This window comes from Gasterosteus aculeatus, chromosome 9 (genome assembly GCF_964276395.1).
Source record: "Gasterosteus aculeatus chromosome 9, fGasAcu3.hap1.1, whole genome shotgun sequence".
In the NCBI taxonomy this organism is placed as follows: Eukaryota; Metazoa; Chordata; class Actinopteri; order Perciformes; family Gasterosteidae; genus Gasterosteus; species Gasterosteus aculeatus.
Window position 1 is genome coordinate 19,894,920 of NC_135696.1, and position 22,316 is coordinate 19,917,235.

The 22,316-nt window shown below is 44.2% G+C and overlaps 1 protein-coding gene and 1 long non-coding RNA gene across 2 annotated transcripts; both read left to right on the forward strand.

Moving 5' to 3' along the window:
* On the forward strand, positions 1 to 16,254 carry LOC120825287 (uncharacterized). The gene is made up of 19 exons (XM_078080005.1): positions 1 to 362; positions 959 to 2,813; positions 3,112 to 3,285; positions 3,567 to 3,740; positions 3,967 to 4,140; positions 4,442 to 4,615; positions 5,348 to 5,521; positions 5,810 to 5,856; positions 5,960 to 6,512; positions 8,367 to 8,405; positions 9,379 to 9,453; positions 9,567 to 9,677; positions 10,931 to 10,997; positions 11,075 to 11,303; positions 11,385 to 13,176; positions 13,428 to 13,601; positions 14,294 to 14,467; positions 14,607 to 14,653; positions 14,796 to 16,254. Exons 1-19 carry the CDS (start codon positions 116 to 118, stop codon positions 15,374 to 15,376), a joined length of 6,861 nt encoding a protein of 2,286 aa, XP_077936131.1. The 5' UTR covers positions 1 to 115; the 3' UTR covers positions 15,377 to 16,254.
* Positions 16,252 to 19,541, forward strand: LOC144383062 (uncharacterized). Its single transcript, XR_013450511.1, has 3 exons — positions 16,252 to 16,534; positions 17,405 to 17,614; positions 18,947 to 19,541. It is a non-coding gene; the product is annotated as an uncharacterized LOC144383062 (long non-coding RNA).
* Positions 19,542 to 22,316: the final 2,775 nt, after the last annotated feature.

Genomic DNA, 22,316 nt, shown 5'->3' on the forward strand with positions numbered 1-22,316 from the left:
ATAACTCGTGTGCGTCCAGAAGGGAACCAGCACACCAACAGTCAGGTATAGACACAACGGCTGCATGGCTGACTTCTAAGTTACCAACTGGATCGAGTCTGGACAGGGAGCCACGATGCTAAAAGTGGCCCTCTTGAACACCCTGGACGAACTCGGAAAAAAAGACTTGGAGCGCTTCAAGTGGTTCCTGAAGGACGAACGCCTTCAAGACTCCTCGCGCATCCCGGTGAACAAGCTGGAGAATGCGGAGACGTGGTACGTCGTTGATCTGATGATCCAGACCTTCACAGTTCCCGGAGCTGTGACGGTGACCAATCAGGTTTTGAAAAAGATCAACAGGAATGATCTGCTGCTGAGAAAAGGTCAGTCCCTGGAACCACGAGAAAGAAAGATTTGTGTAATGAGCAGCTGAGGTCTGTCCCGGATAGACATAGGATGCTAAAATAATTATTTGACATGCAATAATCGACCGTGTTTTTGACCAGCAGCAGGTGTTTTGTTAGCGTTTCAGGCCCTGGTTGCATGTTGTGTTGTAGATTGTTTTCTCCTCCGGTGGGCGAGTTTTCTTTTCAGATTACTATAAGAAAACATCCTGCTAAAAGAGTAATGGGATTGAATTTGATTTGAATAAAATCCAGATTATGAGTACTAGCCTGTATTTTGTGTGCAACATGGTTTAGAAATGATGCTGTACTCCAGTATGAATATCATTGGAGATCTGATATTAAGTTGCTAGTCATGTGGTAGCCAAGGAGCTGATGAATGCAATTTCTCTGCCCAAGATAACAGGGATATTACTGACTTGTTTGACTATAAAGACAGCGACGCTGGTTTCATATTTTGTTGATGGGAAGTCTTTGTTACTTTTAGATGGACAATCTCAGGCCAGAGGACAATTTTGTACCGTTTCTGCAACCACAAGCAAACTAATACTTTTCAATATTTGTGTTTGACACAGATGAAATCACTTTGCAACCAAAGTCAGCATCCATTTTAAATTACCAACAAAAGCTTCAATCAAACCTTCAGAACAAGTTTTTTCTTGCCTCAGAATGGTTCAAGAACGATCAGCCCCGTCTAGATGATATCTACACAAATCTGTACATCACATCAGGGTGCGACGGACACATCAACCTGGAGCATGAAGTCATCGAGCTTGAGATGAAACCAGCAGGAAGAGAGAACCCCATTAAACGTTGTGACATGTTCAAACACCCCTCTGGAAGATACAAACCCATAAGAACAGTTATGACAATTGGAATTGCGGGAATTGGAAAAACCTTTCTAGTGAGAAAGTTTGTGTTGGACTGGGCTGAAGGAAGAGCCAATCAAGATGTGCATCTCATTTTCCCTCTCAACTTCCACCAGCTGAATTCATCAAAGGGCCGAAGTTTCTGTTTGGCAGAGCTCATTAATGAATTCGTCTCAGAGTCCAGAGACATCCGGAAAGAGGTTCTCAACAACATCTTCACAAGTCTGCAGTCATCAGGAAACGACAACTATGACAAGAGTGAATTCAAACTTCTGTTTGTCTTGGATGGACTGGACGAGAGCCGTCTTTGTCTGGACTTCTCTACCAGTGGAGATCAGGCATTTAACTTTGATGTGACAGCGTCAGCCTCAGTGGACGTGCTGCTGACGAACCTCATTAACAAGAAACTGCTTCCCTCTGCTCGCCTCTGGATAACCACGCGACCTGCCACAGCCAGTAAAATCCCTCGAGAGTTCATCACCATCATGACAGAGGTCAGAGGGTTCACCGACCCACAGAAGGATGAGTTCTTCAGGAAGAGGTTCAGAGACGATGACCAGTCCAGCAGAATCATTTCCCACATCAAGACATCGCGAAGCCTCCACATAATGTGTCACATCCCAGTCTTCTGCTGGATCACTTCTGCAGTTCTGGGGGAGGTGATGGACACCAAAGAGGGAGGAGAGCTGCCCAAGACACTGACTGAGATGTACGCAGAATTCCTGGTGTTTCAGATTCGTCATACAAACAAGAAGTACAACCAAAAACAATGCATTAAGTGTATTAAGTCATTAGCAAAACTGGCTTTCCACCAACTGAAAATTGGCAACCTGGTCTTTACCCAGGAAGATCTCAAAGAGAGTGGCATCGATGTGAGTGCAGCCTCCGTGTGGTCTGGAGTGTTCACAAAGATTTTCAAAGAGGAACGTGGGAGACGGAATAATGAAGTCAAGTCGTTCAGCTTTGTCCATCTGACTGTTCAGGAGTTTCTTGCAGCTTTTTACGTAGAGATGGCAGCCAATTCCAAACACAAGAATGTAATGTGTGAGCCAGATCAAACTTGTGGGGAACAAGTGAAAATGTTTTTCAGTAAAACATCGATGTCTGAGGTCTACAAGTTTGCTATTGACAAGGCCTTGACGAGTCTAAATGGACACCTCGACCTGTTCCTTCGATTCCTCCTGGGTCTTTCTCTGCAGACCAATCAGAATGTCCTACGAGGTCTGATGACACATACAGGAAGAAGCTCAAAGTGCAATCAGGAAACGGTTGAGTACATCAAGAAGAAGATCAGCGAGAATCCAGCTCCAGAGAGAAGCATTAATCTGTTCCACTGCCTGAATGAACTGAACGATCGTTCTCTAGTGGAGGACATCCAACAGTACCTGAGCTCAGAAGGTCTCTCCACGGATAAACTGTCTCCTGCTCAGTGGTCAGCTCTGGTCTTCATCTTGCTGTCATCACAGGATGATCTGGCTGTGTTTGACCTGAAGAAATATTCTGCTTCAGAGGAGGCTCTCCTGAGGCTGCTGCCAGTGGTCAAAGCCTCCAACAAAGCTCTGTAAATATAAACTGTGTCACATGTTTAGGGTCATATAAGTTTTTAACAAACTGGTAGTTGTAAGCTTTAGTCAACAAATTAGTTAGCTGATTAATTGAAAAGTCTGTCATATTGTCACCTCGGTATGATTCCACCTCCACAACTGAATGAATGAAAAACAGGATTGGATTTTTTTCTGTGACTGAGGATTACGGTGATACGTATGAATGGAAAACATTAAAAATGTCTTCATCACATTGTAGACAAACACAAATGGTGGCACTGCCAGTGTTTATCTTTATCATCAATTCTCTTTCAGGCTGGGCAGCTGTATTCTGTCAGAGAGAAGCTGTGAAGCTCTGTCCTCACTTCTCAGCTCCAGGTCCTCTAGTCTGAGAGAACTGGACCTGAGTAACAACGACCTGCAGGATTCAGGAGTGAAGCTGCTCTCTGCTGGACTGTGTAGTACAAACTGCAAACTGGAGACTCTCAGGTGAGATAGCAACGTGATGATTTAGTGTCACACGTCTTGTTTACAACGTAAACAATAGCTTATAGTCATATTGATTGAGGAACAGAGAAAATGTTTATCAGAATAGCAAACTATACATGATGCATAACTATTTATTACGTTTCTAAGGTATTTTTGATGAACTTGTGTTGGCACCTTTGCTTCATAAGAACAATCAATACGTGTACCTAAATTTCACTGGACACATTTGGGATGTAAGAGAAAATCCAAAAGGTAATTCTAAGTACTTATTTCTGTTTTAGGTTGAATCAAACCAAGCTCACAAAGACTGGCTGTCAGGTGCTCTCATCAGTTCTCACCTCCCAGTCCTCCCATCTAAGGGAGTTGGACCTGAGTAACAACGACCTTCTGGATTCAGGAGTGAAGCTACTCTTTGCTGGACTGGAGAGTTCTCACTGTGCACTGGAGACTCTCAGGTCAGATTTGTAGTACCAATATTTTTCCATTTTATTGTGCTGTTGTTTGAAATTATGCAGCAGAAAGTTTTAAAAGTCACCTGGAATAAGAATTTGAGAAAGTAAGATATATTCATTTTTTACAAATAACAATGTTAGAATAAGGTAATTTTAAAATCAGGAACATTTTCACATTGTACACAATAAAAACAATGTTTGTCTTTCTTTGTCACAAACTCTCCTTCAGACTGAGTGGCTGTAATGTATCTGAGAGAAGCTGTGAAACTCTGTCTTCAATTTTAAGCTCCCAGTCTTTTACTTTGAAAGAGTTAGATCTTAGTCAGAACAGCCTGCAGGATTCAGGAGCCACATTGCTCTCTGCTGGACTTGCGAATCGACCCTGTAAACTGGAGACTCTCAGGTTAGATCTCAAGTTTTCCTGTAAAAACAGAAACTGTGCCATGGTCTAGTTTTTGCATTGTATGCCTACTGTTTGAACATAACCTTATTTTTCACCGCAGTAACAACATTGTATGTAACTATTTTCAACAATGTAGGTCATCCTGACCACATCCAGATCATCATATTTCACACTTTAAATCTTTAAACATTCAACTATTTTGTTTATCTATGTTTATCTTCATATTTGTTTTACACTAACGACTTTATTTTGTGGTAGTTTTCAGCCTCACTATCACATTTGTTTTATTGTACTCATTTAGGTTGAGTCAAACCAGGCTTACAAAGATATGCTGTCAGGGGTTATCATTAGCTGTCAGCTTCCAGTTCTCCAGTTTGAGAGAGTTGGACCTGAGCAACAACGACCTGGAGGATTCGGGAGTGAAGCTGCTCTCTGCTGGACTGGAGAGTCCACACTGTAAACTGGAGACTCTCGGGTCAGTACTCTTTTTTTAACAGATGTCACTGATGGTATCTAACAGGACATTTCAGAGTATACTTAGAAAAAGTGTCTGCAGGAAAAGTAGTAGTATTTCATAGTGCTGGGAACGGCCTTAAGCGGGGCCCCATTTTGTTGGGCACAACGGCGGGGTAATGTGTTGGTTAATAGCTAGTGTGAAATGAAATCATTGACCTCATTAGAATTATTAATAATCGCTAAGATAATTCTCAGTAAATAAATAACGGGGCACCACCCTAAAAAGGGACTAATAACCAAACTATAAATCAAGTCTCATAATTGATATTTACTCATTAAGGAATTGATGTCTGCGCCAAAAACACGTTACTCCACCTGTTGTTCTGGCGGTGAATTGCTCTGCAACACACGCAAACGAGTGTGCCGACGCAAACGAGTGCGTCGACACAACGGTGCGTAAAGACAAAGACGCAGAAGCATGCGCCAGCCTTCAGGCCTGTTTCACCCTGGGGGAGAAATCACACCTAGATGTGAAGGCACATTCCTTTCGGGGGTTTTATGTCCTGCAGCAAAACACTACATTTGAAAGTCAGCCTTGGTCTTACGCTATGGTGGAGCCCAACAATAGTGTTTTGGCTTTTCTTGAACAGGTTCACTCAGTTTATAATGTCAAATTATTCTGTTGGGTGAGGAAGTCTAACGTGTCTGTGTGTGTGTGTGTGTGTGTGTGTGTGTGTGTGTGTGTCTCCAGGCTTTCAGGGTGTCTGGTCACAGAGGAAGGCTGTATCTCTCTGGCCTCAGCTATAAGATCCAACCCCTTCCACCTGAGAGAGCTGGACCTGAGCTACAACCACCCAGGAGTCTCAGGAGTGGAGCTGCTGTCTGCTGGACTGCAGGATAAAGCCTGGAAACTAGAAACGCTGAGGTAAGAAGAGGTCCTGTCCCCACCGAGACTGACCTCCTTACTGGTCTTATACACATATAGATCAGGATTCAATGCCGATTATATTACAAAAACTACATCTCAGGTTGGGTTTGAGCTTCGTGGTGAAGTGGTTATCATTTGAAGGTTATATATTACTCATATTCTGCTTTGTCTTTTCAGTCATTTAGCTTTTTTCAGAACTTTTCTTCTGCAGCATTCATTCATTTACTTTCATACTTTTTATTAGATTTGACTTACTACATCTGAGTGATTTGTTTCTTCCTTCAGGGTGGAACATGGTGGAGAGCATAGGCTGAAACCTGGCCTGAGGAAATGTAAGCGTGTGTTAGCTTTCGTTCAAAAAAAAAGGGCAGCGCATTTTAGTCAAGTGTGTCAGATGATAAACCTCTGGTGTATCGTTTGTTTTCCCTCCGTCAGATGCCTGTGAACTCACAGTGAACACAAACACAATGAACAAACACCTCAAACTGTCTGACAACAACAGGAAGGTGACAGTGGAGAAAAGGAAGCAGCTCTATACCTATCACCCAGAGAGGTTTGACTACTGGTACCAGGTGTTGTGTACCAATGGTCTGACTGGTCGCTGCTACTGGGAGGTTGAGTGGAGAGGAACCGTTGAGGTCTCGGTCACTTACAGAGGAATCAAGAGGAAAGGAAAAAGTGCCGACTGCTCGCTTGAAGGGAACAATCGTTCCTGGTGTCTAACCTGCTCCACAGTCGACGGTTATTCGGTTAGTCACAACGACAGGAGCAGCCGCCTGTCGCCCCCCGCCTCCTCCGGCAGAGTAGGAGTGTACGTGGACTTGCCTGCTGGCACGCTCTCCTTCTACAGAGTCTCCTCCGACACACCGGTCCACCTCTACACCTTCAACATCACATTCAGCGAACCGCTGTATCCCGCGTTCGGGTTCGGGTTGTTCGGTTCCTCCGTGTCTTTTTGTTCACTGTCAAAGGGAGAATCTCCTCCAGTGTAGGGAGACACACACACTGCTGTGCACACACAAACACACACACACACACACACACACACTGCTGTGCACACTCAAACACACACAGACAGACAAACTCAGTCATTTTAACTTAAGTGTTTATGGTTGTGTCTAAAGATTTAGATACGATCTGACTTTATTCATCCCCAAATGGGAAATTCAGAGGTTGCACAGACACAATAAGAAAAGTATAGAAATATAAACTTTTAAAGAATCTAGAATCTAAATTACAATGCAATCACAACAAGAGAGCTAAATATTGGTACAATACCCTCTCAAGCTAAATTTTCATTTTAAACCGCAAAGCAAATTTAAAAGGGACATTATTTTACAAAATCTCGACTTTCTCTTTGTTTTCTGAAAATGTGATTTATTGATTGCAGCCTGACTTCTCAACGACTTACTTTCACTCCCATGTTTCCCTTTCACACTGTAGTCATTTTCTGTATGAAGCCTTGTATGAAGTGATAACAGCACGTACCCTTTCACAATGTAGCATCATTGCTCACTGGTTGGCTCCACGACCACCCTCATCCCCCTATTATAAATTTGTATTTTCCTCTGATTGGTATTTTCTCAATTTGTAGTTTGCAGGATCCTATGTCACATCTAATAATAAACACAAAATAAAATCAAACAAGTTGGTTGGAGATAAATATTGATACAATAACCTGTCAAGCTACGTTTTCGTTTTAAACCGCAAAGCAAATTTAAAAGGGATATTTTACAAAAACTCGACTTTCTCTTTGTTTTCTGAAAATGTGATTTATTGACTGCAGCCTGAATTAGAATCTCAATGACTTACTTTCACTCCTGTGTTTCCCTTTCACACTGTAATCTTTTATTTATAATACGTTGAACACGGACTTACAGGGAACAGGGACTTACATGACACAGGGACTTACGGGGAACAGGGACATACGGGTAACATGGACTTACGGAGAACAGGGACTTACGGGGAACATGGACTTACGGAGAACAGGGACTTATGGAGAACACGGACATTCAGGGAACAGGGACATACGGGGAACAGGGACTTACATGACATAGGGACTTACGGGGAACAGGAACTTACGGGGAACATGGACTTATGGAGAACACGGACATTCAGGGAACAGGGACATACGGGGAACAGGGACTTACATGACATAGGGACTTACGGGGAACAGGAACTTACGGGGAACATGGACTTACGGAGAACAGGGACATACAGGGAACAGGGACTTACATGACACAGGGACTTACGGGGAACACAGACTTACAGGGAACAGGGACAAGGTTCAGGGTATACATTCAAGGCATAACATGCAGGGTTGAACAATCAATGACGCAACAAGGGACAAGAGACACACATGGCTTAAATACACTGGGAAGGTGCAGGTGATTGGACACAGGGGATGACACGACAGGGCAGGATGGTTAACGCAGGAGCACCAGAGGCATGAAACAAAATAAAACAAGACGTGAACCCAAACCGTGACATTATCATGTGTTTTCCTCTCTGCACAGTGTTGCAGATCCTGTGTTAAGAAAATCTCTAGATTTGTGGTTAATGTTTGGCTGACCATCAGTGATTTGTAACGTCACCAGAAGGCTTCGCTTTGATGACAACATCTCGGAATCCCCAAATCACCATCACACTGGCATCAATGAGGCTGCGCACCCTGACTGACTCGTGTTGTGCAATTGTGTGTTTTTTCTTCGGATGAAGGTGCAGGGGGCTCAGACAGAAAAAGAGGAACCCGAATGAGCTCAAAGAAAGAAATAATGTGACTTCTACGTCAGGCGCTTTCTGGGCGGATTTCGTCTTTCTTCATTTCTTGTAAACTTTCTTGACTAAACGCTGTCGACGGCTTCTTGTATCAAACCTCCAGGTGAGACTGTTTTTCTTTACTACTCAACATCTTTCATTCTTCTCCGCCTCTCAGAACTTTCACTTTCGCCGCACATTATTTTCTCCTTCCAGACCAAAGCAGTAAATTTTTGTATTTAAGGTCCTCATTTCCATGTTGCTGTTCCTCTTCCTTTTGTCTTTATTTTCTCTTTAGCTGTAGTGTTTGACACATTCAATTAGAAGTGTTTGACTCGGCTCTTGTGGGGTTTTTAGCAGAAGAAATAGGTTTGGGGCGGTGGTCAAGCTCTTAGCTTCTTGCTGACAAAGTGGAGGCTCGTTTGTTTGTGAGAAATCGCCCAATATTAAGTTTGTTGTCCTGGATGCACCTGGAGCTTTTTACAAAATGAATCAAATCATCATCTATTGATGATGTTGTATTTTTGGTATTCGCATTAATCATAAAGGCGTTAACTTACTACTATACTGATTTTAGCTTTTGGAATCATTGGAGAACATTTTTCGTCCACATAGTTTTGTTGTATGTGTCTTTGGTGCATTTTACATGGACGGAAATGCCGCTGAATATTACAAATAGCGTCCATTACCGCGCAGATCCCAGTAGAGGCGCACTCTCGTTTGTGAGCAGCCGCTCTGAAGACCTGACGGCCGGCTGGTATTTTCCGTTCAGTCGGTGTGGGTAATGAGCTCCACCTAGTGGAATAATATCGGAACTACGTCAGCAGATGTGTGTTTTTCTCTGCCGGCTTTTCATCTCCCTCTAAATGTGGTTTAAAAATGTCCCCAAACGTGTTTATTTTATTTGGATCTAATTTGGTTTATTTTTTAACGCCGGTTTAGATAATTTTGGTGTTTGGGTTCTTGTTTACTCATCCTTCACCTGATCAACTATTTTAACAACACAACAAATAACACCAAAGATCTGACTGACCTGATTTCACAGAATTTTAATCTTTTTTATAACCAGTGAGCAAATGACAGCCTCTTGCCTCCAGCTTTGAGATGGACGGGTGTGAGGAGACGGAGGAGGGATGCTCTCCCTCCAAACTCCCCCCGCATGAGGCTCAAAGGTGAGACGAGGAACTCAGTGTCTCCATTCTCCTCCCTCAGCAGCTCAGCACACAAACAACTACCTCAACGTTGTCCCGAGTCAGAGCTCCATGTTTTGTGTGTTGCATTTCAGCCCGGAGCGGCGGTGTAGGCCAGACTATCACGGACCTGCATCCAGCTGCGTGTCCTTCAAGTCCATGGAGCCGCCTTTAGTGTTTGCAGTGCAGCTTCCAGCAGAGACCGAGTGAGTGAGCTTGCAGGGGAAAAAACACATATCTTGAAATGACTTCTTGAGGCTGTTAGGGATTTAAGTAGAAGTGCACACCCGGTGGTAGAAATTTTTAGTGTAGAATTGTAGTTTGTGTGTTATTAGATATTAGTTATTACATTAGCATGTTAGATGAAGTGAATGCAATATGAATCAAACACAATGTAGTTATGTAAATCATATAAACACTGTACACATTAACATTCTGTCACAATGAGATGTCAAAACCTGGGGACGGATGCTAGTCGCCGTCCTTTATGGATTTCTCCCAATTTTCTCCCCAAAGAGGGTTTTTTGGGAGTTTGTTCTCCTGTAAGGTAGTAGATGAGCAACTGAATGTAAGACAGCCGATTGAGGCAAATCTCTTGTGAATTGGACCACATGAACTGTGTTAGATCTTATGATGTAGTGTGATGAACGGTGATCATTCATGGTGTGTTGTAATTAAAGTGTACTAGTTATAAGATGAATGCACGCTTTGTTATATTCACTCATTGAAGCATAAAGGCAAATGTATCTACATTGAATGCATTGGAATGTGAGGGACAGATAGGACAGAGAGGTTTCAGGTTGCAGGTGCAGCGTCACACCTCCATGTGAAGAGGACAATCCAGGAGGAGACACGTTTGAAGAGAAGCCAGTCAGTGTGTTTACATGATGGTATAATTCAAATTTTTGCTTTCAAATGCACCCAAAAAGACACACCTCAGGAGTTTTCAAAGGACAAGCGTGGAGAGAGGACGGGTAGAATTTTCCTGCAGTCACTTTTGACTTAGCCTAGATTTCTTTATTTCGCGAAATATTTTACTATTCGCATTGTATTTCACTTTGTAATTGTATTCCTTATCACCTTAGTTATTAAATTAAACTTTTTGATCTTTAAATTTGAGCAAGTTGACTCATCGTTTCCGGCCCGGACGAGAACAAAGGAGTGAGGCCTCCTCGCGTTGTTTCGCAACCCTTAACAAGGCCGGCTCTGAAAGCGAGTCGATCCCTTTAGACCTCTGCGTTAAAATGTCAGCAGAGTGAGAAATATTTACAACCTGGGGAAAAAAACAGATGGACTAACAATGCTGACAATTAAAGAAAAATATTGGATGCTGTCTCAACAACAACATTGAGCAGTTTTTTAATATTATATATAATATTATATTCAGCTATTCTATTACATTTCCCCAAAAGCAGCAAATGTATAATATTTTCCGTCATATTTTCTGTTTTCTCTGCAGGGTTCGGGAAGTTCCCGGTGACCCGTCCATCGGCCATCCTCAGATGGATTTGGAATCCACATTTGTGGTGTGTAAACACTGTGAAGGCTCAACACAAACTTTGACCTCAAACACCAAATGAAATAAACATTTATTTTATTCCAGCATCTTGAGGAAATCATTGTCGCCTTTGCCAAGAGCGAGCTGAAGACGTTCCAAAAAGCTCTTACCCATGATTACCCAAAGGGCCTAAATCGGCGGAGTGAGGATGAGGAGGTGTTGGAGGATGAGGGGAAAGAAAAGAGGAGGAGCAGCAGAGAGGCCTTTCTGAAGATCACACTGCACTTCCTGAGGAGAATGGGGCAGGACGAGCTGGCTAAGTCTCTGCTGAGCAGTAAGAGCCTTTTACACCCTCTGCTTCACTCATATTGACATGAACACCCACTGACTGATAATTTAATGTCTCTCTATCCAGTATACTGTCAACGTCAACTCAAATCCAAGCTGCGGAACCAGTTCCAGTGTGTGTTTGAGGGGGTCGCTAAAGCGGGAAGTCCAACTCTTCTGAATCAGATGTACACAGAGCTCTACGTCATAGAGGAAGGGGCAGCTGGGGTCAACGATGAACTTGAGGTCAGACAGATTGAAACGACATCCAGGAAAGCAGACAGAGCAGAAGAAACAATCAAGTGTGAGGACCTCTTCAAACCCTTTCCTCGAAGACTAAAACCGGTCAGAACCATGGTGACAAAGGGAGGGGCCGGAATTGGAAAGACTGTCTTGACTCAGAAGTTCTCCCTGGACTGGGCTGAAGATGAAAACAACCAGGATATACAACTCATATTTCCATTCACGTTCAGAGAGCTGAATGTGCTGAGAGAGAAGATGTTCAGCTTGGTGGGACTTGTTCATCACTTCTTCAGTGAAACCAAAGAAGCAGAAATCTGCAGGTTGGAAGAGTTTCAGGTTCTGTTCATCTTTGACGGTCTGGACGAGTGTCGACTTCCTCTGAACTTCCAGGAAAATGAGATCCTGACTGATGTCACAGAGTCGGCCTCAGTGGACGTGCTCCTCACAAACCTCATCAGGGGGCATCTGCTTCCCTCTGCTCGCCTCTGGATCACCACACGACCTGCAGCAGCCAATCAGATCCCCCCTGAGTGTGTTGACATGGTGACAGAGGTCAGAGGGTTTACCGACCCCCAGAAGGAGGAGTACTTCAGGAAGAGATTCAGGGATGAGAAGCCGTCGAGCAGGATTATCTCCCACGTCAAGACCTCACAAAGTCTCCACATCATGTGCCACATCCCAGTCTTCTGCTGGATCACCTCTGCCGTTCTGGAGGATGTGATGGACACCAGAGAGGGAGGAGAGCTCCCCAAGACACTGACTGAGATGTACATCCACTTCCTGGTGGTTCAGATCAAACTGAAGAAGGTCAAGTATGACGGAGGAGTTGAGTCGGATCCACACTGGAGTCCAGAGAGCAGGAAGATGATCGAGTCTCTGGGAAAACTGGCCTTTGATCAGCTGCAGAAAGGCAACCTGATCTTCTATGAATCTGACCTGACAGAGTGTGGCATCGATATCAGAGCAGCCTCCGTGTACTCAGGAGTGTTCACACAGATCTTTAGAGAGGAGAGCGGGCTGTACCAGAATAAGGTGTTCTGCTTCGTCCATCTGAGTGTTCAGGAGTTTCTGGCGGCTCTTCATGTTCATCTGACCTTCATGAAATCTGGTGTCAATCTGATGTCAGAAGAAGAATCAAAGCCCTGGTGGTGGTTTCTGTTCAGAACAAAGCCAGAACCAGCAGATATCTACCAGGGTGCTGTGGACAAGGCCTTGAAGAGTCCAAATGGACACCTAGACCTGTTCCTCCGATTCCTCCTGGGTCTTTCTCTGCAGACCAATAGAAATCTCCTACGAGGTCTGATGACACAGACAGGAAGAAGCTCAGAGTCCAATCAGAAAACAGTCGAGTACATCAAGAAGAAGATCAGCGAGAATCCGTCTCCAGAGAGAAGCATCAATCTGTTCCACTGCCTGAATGAACTTAACAATCGTTCTCTAGTGGAGGATATCCAACAGTACCTGAGCTCAGAAGGTCTCTCCACGAATAAACTGTCTCCTGCTCAGTGGTCAGCTCTGGTCTTCATCTTACTGTCATCGGGGGAGGATCTGGCTGTATTTGACCTGAAGAAATATTCTGCTTCAGAGGAGGCTCTCCTGAGGCTGCTGCCAGTGGTTAATGCCTCCAACAAAGCTCTGTAAGTATGAACATATCAGCTAAAGATGAGTTGGTCCTTTCTTCTTAATTGGTTCTTCAGTATCTTTGTACCATCACAAATGAATGGAGCCATGTAATGAAAAGTATCTTCCATTTTATAGCTCATTTAAGGGTTTGATAAATTTGAGTAAGTCTCTGGGATAACAGATGAAGGGCAATTTAAAGGCAAGTACAACTGAAAAACCATGCTGCGTAATGGCAACCATAGAATTGTGTTTTACTGTCCCTCAGGCTGAGTGGCTGTAATCTGTCGGAGAGAAGCTGTGAAGCTCTGTCCACACTTCTCAGCTCCAGGTCCTCTAGTCTGAGAGAACTGGACCTGAGTAACAACGACCTGCAGGATTCAGGAGTGAAGCTGCTCTCTGCTGGACTGTGTAGTACAAACTGCAAACTGGAGACTCTCAGGTTAGTTTTAAAATATAGTTCGATGCATTTCATTTGTGTGTCAAATATACTCAACCTTTGCAGTATTTAATAAAAGCTGTAGTGACCATTTTCCTTCAGAAATTGTTAACCTTTCAAGAAGTTTCCTAATTTCTTTGAACTTTTCTTTCTTTTCCGCTACAATCATTAAAGCAGCAATCATCTTTTTTTTATACATCAAGGGATCAAACAGAGTTGCTCACAATGACAAACCATTATCATATAACTGCACCATCATCTCCTTGGACATTACATGGCTGATAGAGACTAACCGGTGGAACCAAGTGGAACCAATAGCAGCTAAAGAGACAGATTTCTTTTAAAGAGACTGTGAGGCCTTGGAGCCTTCTTTAACCTCATTACCCTGCACCCCTCCTCTGCAATTCGGTCTCTTGGTGCATCTTTAAAGATGTGTTTGTGGTGTCGCAGATGTCTGCTCTCTGCCTGTCAATGTTGTGTTTTAAAGCTTCCATTCATGAGTGGTCGACAATCAATACAATACACATTTAAGTCGAATGGTTGTTGATCACAGGTCCTATTCCCATTTGACTGTATATTTATAATTCATTTCAAAGTAATGGACTTCTGAGTAACTTAAAAATTCAAAGTTAATTCACACTGACAAGGAATATAAATCGGTGTCTCCCCCTCTCTCTCCCTCTTTCTCCCTCCAGGCTGTCAGGCTGTCAGATCACAGGGGAAGGCTGTGTCTCTCTGGCCTCGGCTCTGACATCAAACCCCTCCCACCTGGGAGAGCTGGACCTGAGCTACAACCCTCCGGGAGACTCAGGGGTGGAGCTGCTCTGTGCTGGACTGGACGATCCAAACACGACACTTCACACCCTCAGGTATGATGACCTCATCATTTAGTATTTTATGGTCTTCTTTTTCTTACTTTTTATTTTTTTATGTAAAGTTAATTTAAGTCCAAGGTTCACTGATGAGGAAGCTTTCGGAGGTTTGTTCTGACTTTGTTTAATCCTCCAGACTGGACCACCGTGGAGAGCAGTGGTTGAAACCCGGTCTGAGGAAATGTAAGTTTGTTTTCACCAACATGGTGGCTTAAATTAAACACTACACAACAAAGTCAGTCTGTTAATGAATGAAGAACAAACAAACCCATCAGATGTGTCGGGTGATAAACTTCTGCTGTTTTGTTGGTGTTCTCCCCGTCAGATGCCTGCGAACTCACACTGGACACAAACACAATGAATGAACACCTGAAACTGTCCGACAACAACAGGAAGGTGACACACATGAGAGAGAAGCAGCCGTACCCTGATCGCCCACAAAGGTTCGACTACTGGTACCAGGTGATGTGCACCAAGGGTCTTACTGGTCGCTGTTACTGGGAGGTCGAGTGGAGCAGAAGGGTCGATGTCTCGGTGGCTTACGCAGGAATCAAGAGGAAAGGAAACATTGCCGGCTGCAGGTTCGGAGGGAACGTTCAGTCCTGGTGTCTGTTTTGCTCCGATGACGACGGTTATGCCGTCTGGCATGATAACAGGAGAACAGATCTCCGTCGTCCCTCCCCCCCCTCCGTCTCCTCAGTCCCTCACAGACTGGGAGTGTATGTGGACTGTCCTGCCGGCACTATGTCCTTCTACAGAGTCTTCTCCGACACACCGGTCCACCTCCACACCTTCAACGCCACATTCACTGAGCCTCTTCACCCCGGGTTTGGTTTCTGGTTGCCCGATACCTCGGTGTCTCTGTGTCCACTGCAGGAGCGAGAGAGTCCTCTCCCGTCTGGATGACGAAAAGGATGGACGGGGTGAAATGTGCCGGATGCAAGGAAGCAGCAGCCATGATAAAAGTTGGTTGGATTCTCTAAATGCAAAGTAAAGGTGCTTCAATGCTTCCTTGCTTATTTCCTTTAGCATAGGGAACACGGCACCACAGCAACCGGTCCACAGCATTTAAAGCGAGGCTGCTAAACACTTTCCTTGGCTGTTTAATTGCACAATATGGATACTACATAGGAAGTGTGACAAATAATCCTTGATTGAGTTGTACAGCAGGGAATTTGTCAACAGACTTAAATAAACACCATAGAGATAATTATTAAGTCCTAAAGGCTTGTTATAGAGGGGCAAGCCCCGCCCCGTAATTGTCAGCCAAATCCGATGTTTTTTAAGTTCTAACAAAAAATGCACTAAGAGTCCCATTTTGTTGAGTAATCATATTTCTGTGAAGATATGTAGTAAAGGTGTGTCAGAGTTTCACCTACAACACATTCACTGAACATCTGCATCTTGGAATTGGGTTCTGGTTTAATCCATCAATGTTTTATTTACCTTCGCCCTAAAGCAGCTTCCGTTAAGTGTGTTTTGGAAGTTCAATGTGCAGAGGTCCAACAGCTTCATGTCCTTCAAAATCCTTTGCAAAGTCCCTTTTTTTCGTGCAGGATGAGTCATCTTTCAAACTATTTTTAACCAAGAGAAAATATTTGGATGAAAAATACTCCAAAAACCATTTTTTGCACATTTATTTTGCATATGTATTTCAAAATTAGTTTTTACTTGAAACTCCGTCATTATTTCTGTCGATTTTTCCAATTCCCTTGAATGTTTGTATGCTGTTTGTGAAACTGCACATGTGCCATGGTTATCAAATAAACTGATAAAACATTCCCACAAAAGCCTGACGGTCACGTGACTACTATAAACGCCCATAGGGATGCCTGACTGTAAAACGTCATACAATTACTAACGCGTTCAAAGGCTTCCTTTGAATTAATGTTGGACGCAGTAAACTCTACGTGATAACAAACACACCTCACGTTCTAAAACAAAGTTTAAAGGAGTCGAGCTGCCCCGTCGATTAACGCTGCGCGTCATAACGATCAGGCAGCTGGTCAGCCACCTCCATCCGCGCGTCATGCTCCACACCGGAGAAACAGCTGATCTCTGAAGGTGAGAGCGACTCTATTATATCATCACAGGTTCGTTTGCGGGGTTTAATGTTTTTGCCAAAGTTTTATTTCTGTGTCTCAGCCGCGTAAACCGACAACTAAAAGCTCCGAGCTGGTCGGCTAACCGCACGCTAGCGCCATGCTACAGCTAGCTTACACAACCGTTAGCATGTTAGATAACTGCTGCAATCAATGTTTCGTTGTTATTTTGCTTTATTGTTAAATGACCGGACAATGTTGGCTTGTTTCTACGGACACAAGTTCTCCGAGGCAACGCGGTCTAATGTCAGTGGTTTGCGGAAGTAGTCAGATCATTTAGGTACACGTACATTTACCACACTGTAAACATACTACTAATGTTAATTAAAACTTCTCAGTCGAGGTGATACTTCAGTAAAAGTACCTGAACATGTATTTAAAGTGCAAAACAAAACTCTAGGGGAGATTTTTTTAGTTTGTGCTGCTGTTGCATCACACAGAGGCCTTCGTTTATACAATGAACAGAAACCCTGTCTGCACAATACAGTTCAACTGATTGATTAATTGATTCCGGGATAATTATAGCTTAAATCTGAAAGTTTCAGCATAATTAAAGAGCCCTAGTTGGATTTTTTATTCACTTAATAGATGGTTAAACCCCTAAAATCAGTGATCAGAATAAAATGGTTGTTACCTCTGGTTGAAGCTCGTGAAAACAACAACGTTAATTACAATAAACAATCTGTGTACTATGAAGAAAATAAAAATAATCCTGTGTCTTCTCCTATTTGCCCAACATCCTATTTTATTAGCGATCCATTGTCTGCTCTTGTTTGTACTGCGGGTGTTGTAATCACAGCAGCAGCCTGAAACCTGCTCTCCTGTTTCCCAGCCGCTCCGTCATGGGCCTGCGGTCGTTCTGGCACAGCAACAAAGTCCTGATTGTGATGGGAACGAGTCTGGGACTGATCCACTGGGGCTGGTTCAACCTGAAGACGAACCCACATCTGCGCAAAACCAGGGACGAGTACGTTCCTGAGCCCGGCATCGTGGCCTACGTCTCTCCTCCCGCTGCCGCCAAGAGCAAGTGACCCACACTCAGGTTTGACCTCCGATTGGCCCCGCGGCCGCTTCCCTGTGCTCAGATCACCCAACGCCACCCCTGCTGAGGCGCGATGGGCTGCAGTTCCTCTGCTGTCCACCAGATGACGCTCCAAGAAAACTCCTCTTTGGAGGCAAATGGGGAAAACCCCTCTGATTCCCTCCAAAATACCAATTTAATGCAGGTTTTACACGGTATTCCCTTTGCACTCAAGTTACAATTTTTCTCACTTAAAATGTGGAACCAAGAGGATTTTTCCCCCAAAAAATTCAAGGCGTCTCGGATTACAATTAGTTTAAATCACATTATGTGAATAACCCAAACGTCTCTGCTGCCACGCACATTGAAGGCCACGGCGCTTAAATCAGCCAGCAAATCGAAACTGATCGTGTCCCGATAAACTCTCTGTCCACAAGGCAAAGCGACCATTTCTAAAGCTGCTCTGGTTTCATTTGAGTTTTAAGTCTGAGGAAGTGCATGTTGTAGAGACTAAAGACTCCTCACGCAGAAATCTAACCACGGATCGTTTTTCAACTTGTTTTCTCCGTCAAACTCATGAAGCCGCCTAGAAGGTGAGACTGAGGCGTGAAAACAAATGTCACTTTACTCTGTAATAAAAAAAATTTAAAAAAAGGCTCAACCTCATCAGAGCGGCGTCATACTGGAGGCGCAGAGAAAGACACACTAAACAATTTCTTTATAATTAAATGAAAAACAAGTTGGAATGATGAAGATGAATACAAGTGATCTTCATCACCTGCTGGTCAGCAAACAGCCACGAGGACCAAACACCACAAGATGGCGATCAAAGTTCTCCAGCCTATAGAAAAAAAAACAGAGCACAAAGTTAAATATGACCAAACCTGAAAACACTGTGATGACAGAGGGGATCGAAGGCGGGAGTTTGTTTTTTCCGGCTGCTGGTTGGCCGTCTGGTGTTAATGACTTGAGTGGATTTCTGCCTCAATAAGAAGCGTCTGGTTCTCCCGTTATGTGTGAGATCACACTCATAATCAAATGCACTACTGTGGTGTCTCTTCATGCGAATCCCTCCGCTTTAAGAACTTCAGGGTTCGCCTGTTCACAGAAAACATGGAAAAGTTGTAGAATTTTAAAAATAGCCTGGAGAAGTTTTGGAAAAATGCTTTAACACAGAAACATTTGGAAAAACAATCGAAATGTGCTTCAAAATTACCTACAAAATAGAGAATATGGGGCTCAGTCTCTATTGGTTAAACAACGATGTCCAAACATGCTATTTTATTCCTACGTTTGAGAGAATCTACAGCGGGAGAAGGTCCCTGAAGGTCTTGTAATGTGTGTGTCCTGCAGAGGAATGACGCCTCGGAGCTGGCTCAGGAGGAACTGGCTGTGGGCCGCCGGCGGCGCCTTCGTCACCGTCCACTTGGCCACCTGGGCCGTGCAGAGAGCCGCGAAGAGCGCCGCGCGCTCTGAGGCCGCACGCCATCAGGAGCCGCCGCACTGACGCTTTTGGCACTGCTTCTTTTTTCTTTTTTTTTTCACACTCCTCAAAAGGACGGACGGAGGCCGGCGTTGGTTTGACGCGGCGGAGGAACCCGACTCAGACTTTGAATATCAGATTGTGAATCACAAAGCTGATGTGAAAAAGCAGCTCTGTTCAACAGTTTTTATTTAATTCTAGGTTGTTGAGTGAGGTGTGATTTATTGTAAATAACAATAAAATTATCAAGTACGAAGCAAATTGAGTGATCATGAAAAAAAATGCACACCGATAGTCTATTAAGTGTCCAATTTTATCCCTTGTGTTTGTTAGCTGACACGAAAAACAAAGATTCCTGTTCAATAAAGGATTCTTTATAACTAGAACTAACTAATGAAGATTACTAGATTGTAAAATCCTAATATTCACATGAGTTTCTAAAATAAAACGATATAAAAGAGTAAATTCTATATTGTTTTTATTCATATTGAGACTCAGACAAGCAGTGAACGTATCTACAAACTAGAGCGTGTGTGTGTTTTCCAGTCCAGATGTGGCGTGTCTATTAATCTCCATTCACTGCTCTGGTGAGTATTCGTTGGCAGCAGGACGGGAGACGGATCGGTTCTCTGTGGGACGTTTCCTAACCAGAGGAAGTCTCTTTGCACGAGACTCCCACAGCTCAGGATCCCCTGAAGTCGCACAAACTTGGTCTTTTAGCTCCGCTGCTGGTCAGACGTCATGATTTGGGGTTTTCGTCTTGTTTTCACACGCACATTTTACACACGAGTCAGACTGGAACATCTGCCCCCAAATCGGACCAATTCGTCGAGGAGGCTGAGAACTGGCCGCTGGCTAGAAAAGTAATCACAAAACCTCCTCTGGGGACCATGAATGAAGGCACCTTGTTTCCATGACAACTCCTCCAATGGCTGCTGAGATATTTCAGTGTGGACCAACAGCAGAGAAGCAAACTGAACTTCTCTGCATTCGCTTTGTTTTACAAATCGATACCGTAACGAGGTTCCATAATTAAACGGCAGCTTTTGTTTTGCTGAAGCAGAATTTGATTACTCCTTATCGCGTGTCCAGAGAGTCGTTGATCATCCTTAAGACCGAGCCCGGAGCGCCGGAGGTCATGTGATCCTCTGCAGGAGATCTGCGCGACCTCCAGAGAACTCTCGAGAAAAGCAGAACCGTGTTTTATTTTGCATTTAACTCCCAGCAATCAACAAAACGGCTCGAAATAAAGACAGCAGGGCTTAACAGAGGTAAAGACTGGACACCACGATTATGTACGCAATGTAAATACAAAAACAAATGTATATAAAAAGCATCAGTCCAACCATATACATGTTGCAATAGTGCAGCATGCAGGATGCTGGATGGACAGAAGCTACTCGAGGGAAGTGAGGAGACAGTTATGAATCATTCATTAACTTGGCCGGTGTGACCCTTTGACCTGCAGATGTCGGCGTCGATCTCCTCCAGGAGCTCCACGTCAGAGGCGTCCAGCCCTCCTGCCGCTGCGCCTCCGGTACGCGCTGGACCCGTCGCTCCTCGGCGCCGACGTCTCCGTCCGCCGCCGGCCTCCGGGAGGTCAAAGGCCAAGGGCGCCAAGATGCCGAGGATCCCTTTTAACTGGTGGGACCTTAAACTGGGGAGATTCCGTCCAGGCTGACGAGCCCTTCCTCGCATCCCCGTCGCTCAGGTTTTGTTCATTCGGCTTTATGTGGCTGTGGACGCACACGCGGATTTACAAGCAAACGGGAAGAATGGAAAAAGAAGAAAAGACAAAAAGGAAAGAACAGAAGTAAGTATGTACACACCTGAACAGGAGGTCAGCTGGCGTCGTCGTCAGTCTCGCTGTGGTTCCATACCTGTCCACCGGGAGGCCTCAGTGAGCTCCAGGTCAGCTGCTGCACACTTAAATACGCTGTTCAGTGGGTCCCATGCGCTGTTTTAAGTGCATAGGACCATTTCTATCCGTTTTACATGTTTACGTCCAGACGGACAGAACTTTTTAAATCCTTTTTCTTTCTCAGCTCCCGTACACTGCTCTCTACCTGGTCCAGTGTTGTCGTTAATCATCCGCTAACTGTGACGTTGTAGTCTGGGCAGGAAGTAATCTGCGGCTTCCTCGGGTCAATACTCGAGTGCTCGACCACTTCCTGCAAACAGCCGACAGCTGGGGATCGCGTTTGAGCGTTTGGGAGCCAAGGAGACGGGTATTTGGCTTTGGAGCAGGCAGGTGGAGACCAAAGACGGAGCTGGAAGAGGGAGCGCGACGACGTCATCGGGTGGACGGAGACACCGAGGACGACGGAGGAGAAGCTGCAGAACAAAAAGCTTCTGAAAGCATTTACTCTCCTCTAGTGGTTTCCTCCGTCGTCTTTGGCGTTTGCTTTTACTCGGCTTCGAATGAATTCATTCCGCTTTTATTAGGTTTGTTCGGGCTGTTTTGACTTTTATCGGCTTGCGTTTCTCTGCCTTCATTCTGATCCTTCTAATCCCAACAGGACGAGTGCGCCGAGGTTTAATCGCTGTTTTGGCTTTTAGGTTTAAACTGGAGGATGATGAAGAGGAAACAATCACTGGCTTGTTCCCAGGATGAAGGATCACTTGTTTCTGGGAAACCAGCACTAACAGTTACAGTTTTTAGGGAAGGGCCTCTATTTCTCATTGGTTTAAAGTTCAAAAATCCAGGTTTTATTTCTTCAATGTTTACTTTAGTCAAAGCAATAATAGCAATGATCTGTGAGATGAACAGATGCTGATCAAGTTGGAGCCATTTGATTAGAAAAAAACATCAAAACCATCAAATCCATACAAACATTACCAGCTATGTGAGGATTTGATGCTCAAACATATTTGTGTTTTGGATGTTTCATCCGAGGAAACTTGGCGATTGAGAACGTGACTTTGGGCTCCGAGAAGATGAAATGAGTCATTGCTTGATTGGGACAATAATCCTAAAATTGATCGATAATGAGAATCACTTTTAGTTGCAACGAGATTGAGAACTTTTGGACGTTAACGCATCCGTATTCCGGCGTCGTCTCGCGGTTCAGATACCAGTTCATCAGACTCGCTGACGTTCCCCTCGGAGTTCTTCTCAGGCCTCCGGGAGCCTAAACACGCCGCGCAGGTCGTAAAGAGCGTTAGTCTTTTTAATTTGATATTGATCTGTTGGTTTTGGTCCCTCGGCGAGGAGGAGGGTGCGCTTGTTGTCGTCGGGAC

Excerpts from the sequence above, each read along its gene's own strand:
- LOC120825287 (XM_078080005.1), top strand. The coding sequence starts at position 116 with ATGCTAAAAGTGGCCCTCTTGAACACCCTGGACGAACTCGGAAAAAAA. Across the intron at positions 363-958 it reads TGATCTGCTGCTGAGAAAAG|ATGAAATCACTTTGCAACCA; the intron begins GTCAGTCCCTGG and ends TGTTTGACACAG. Across the intron at positions 14,468-14,606 it reads ACGACACTTCACACCCTCAG|ACTGGACCACCGTGGAGAGC; the intron begins GTATGATGACCT and ends TTAATCCTCCAG.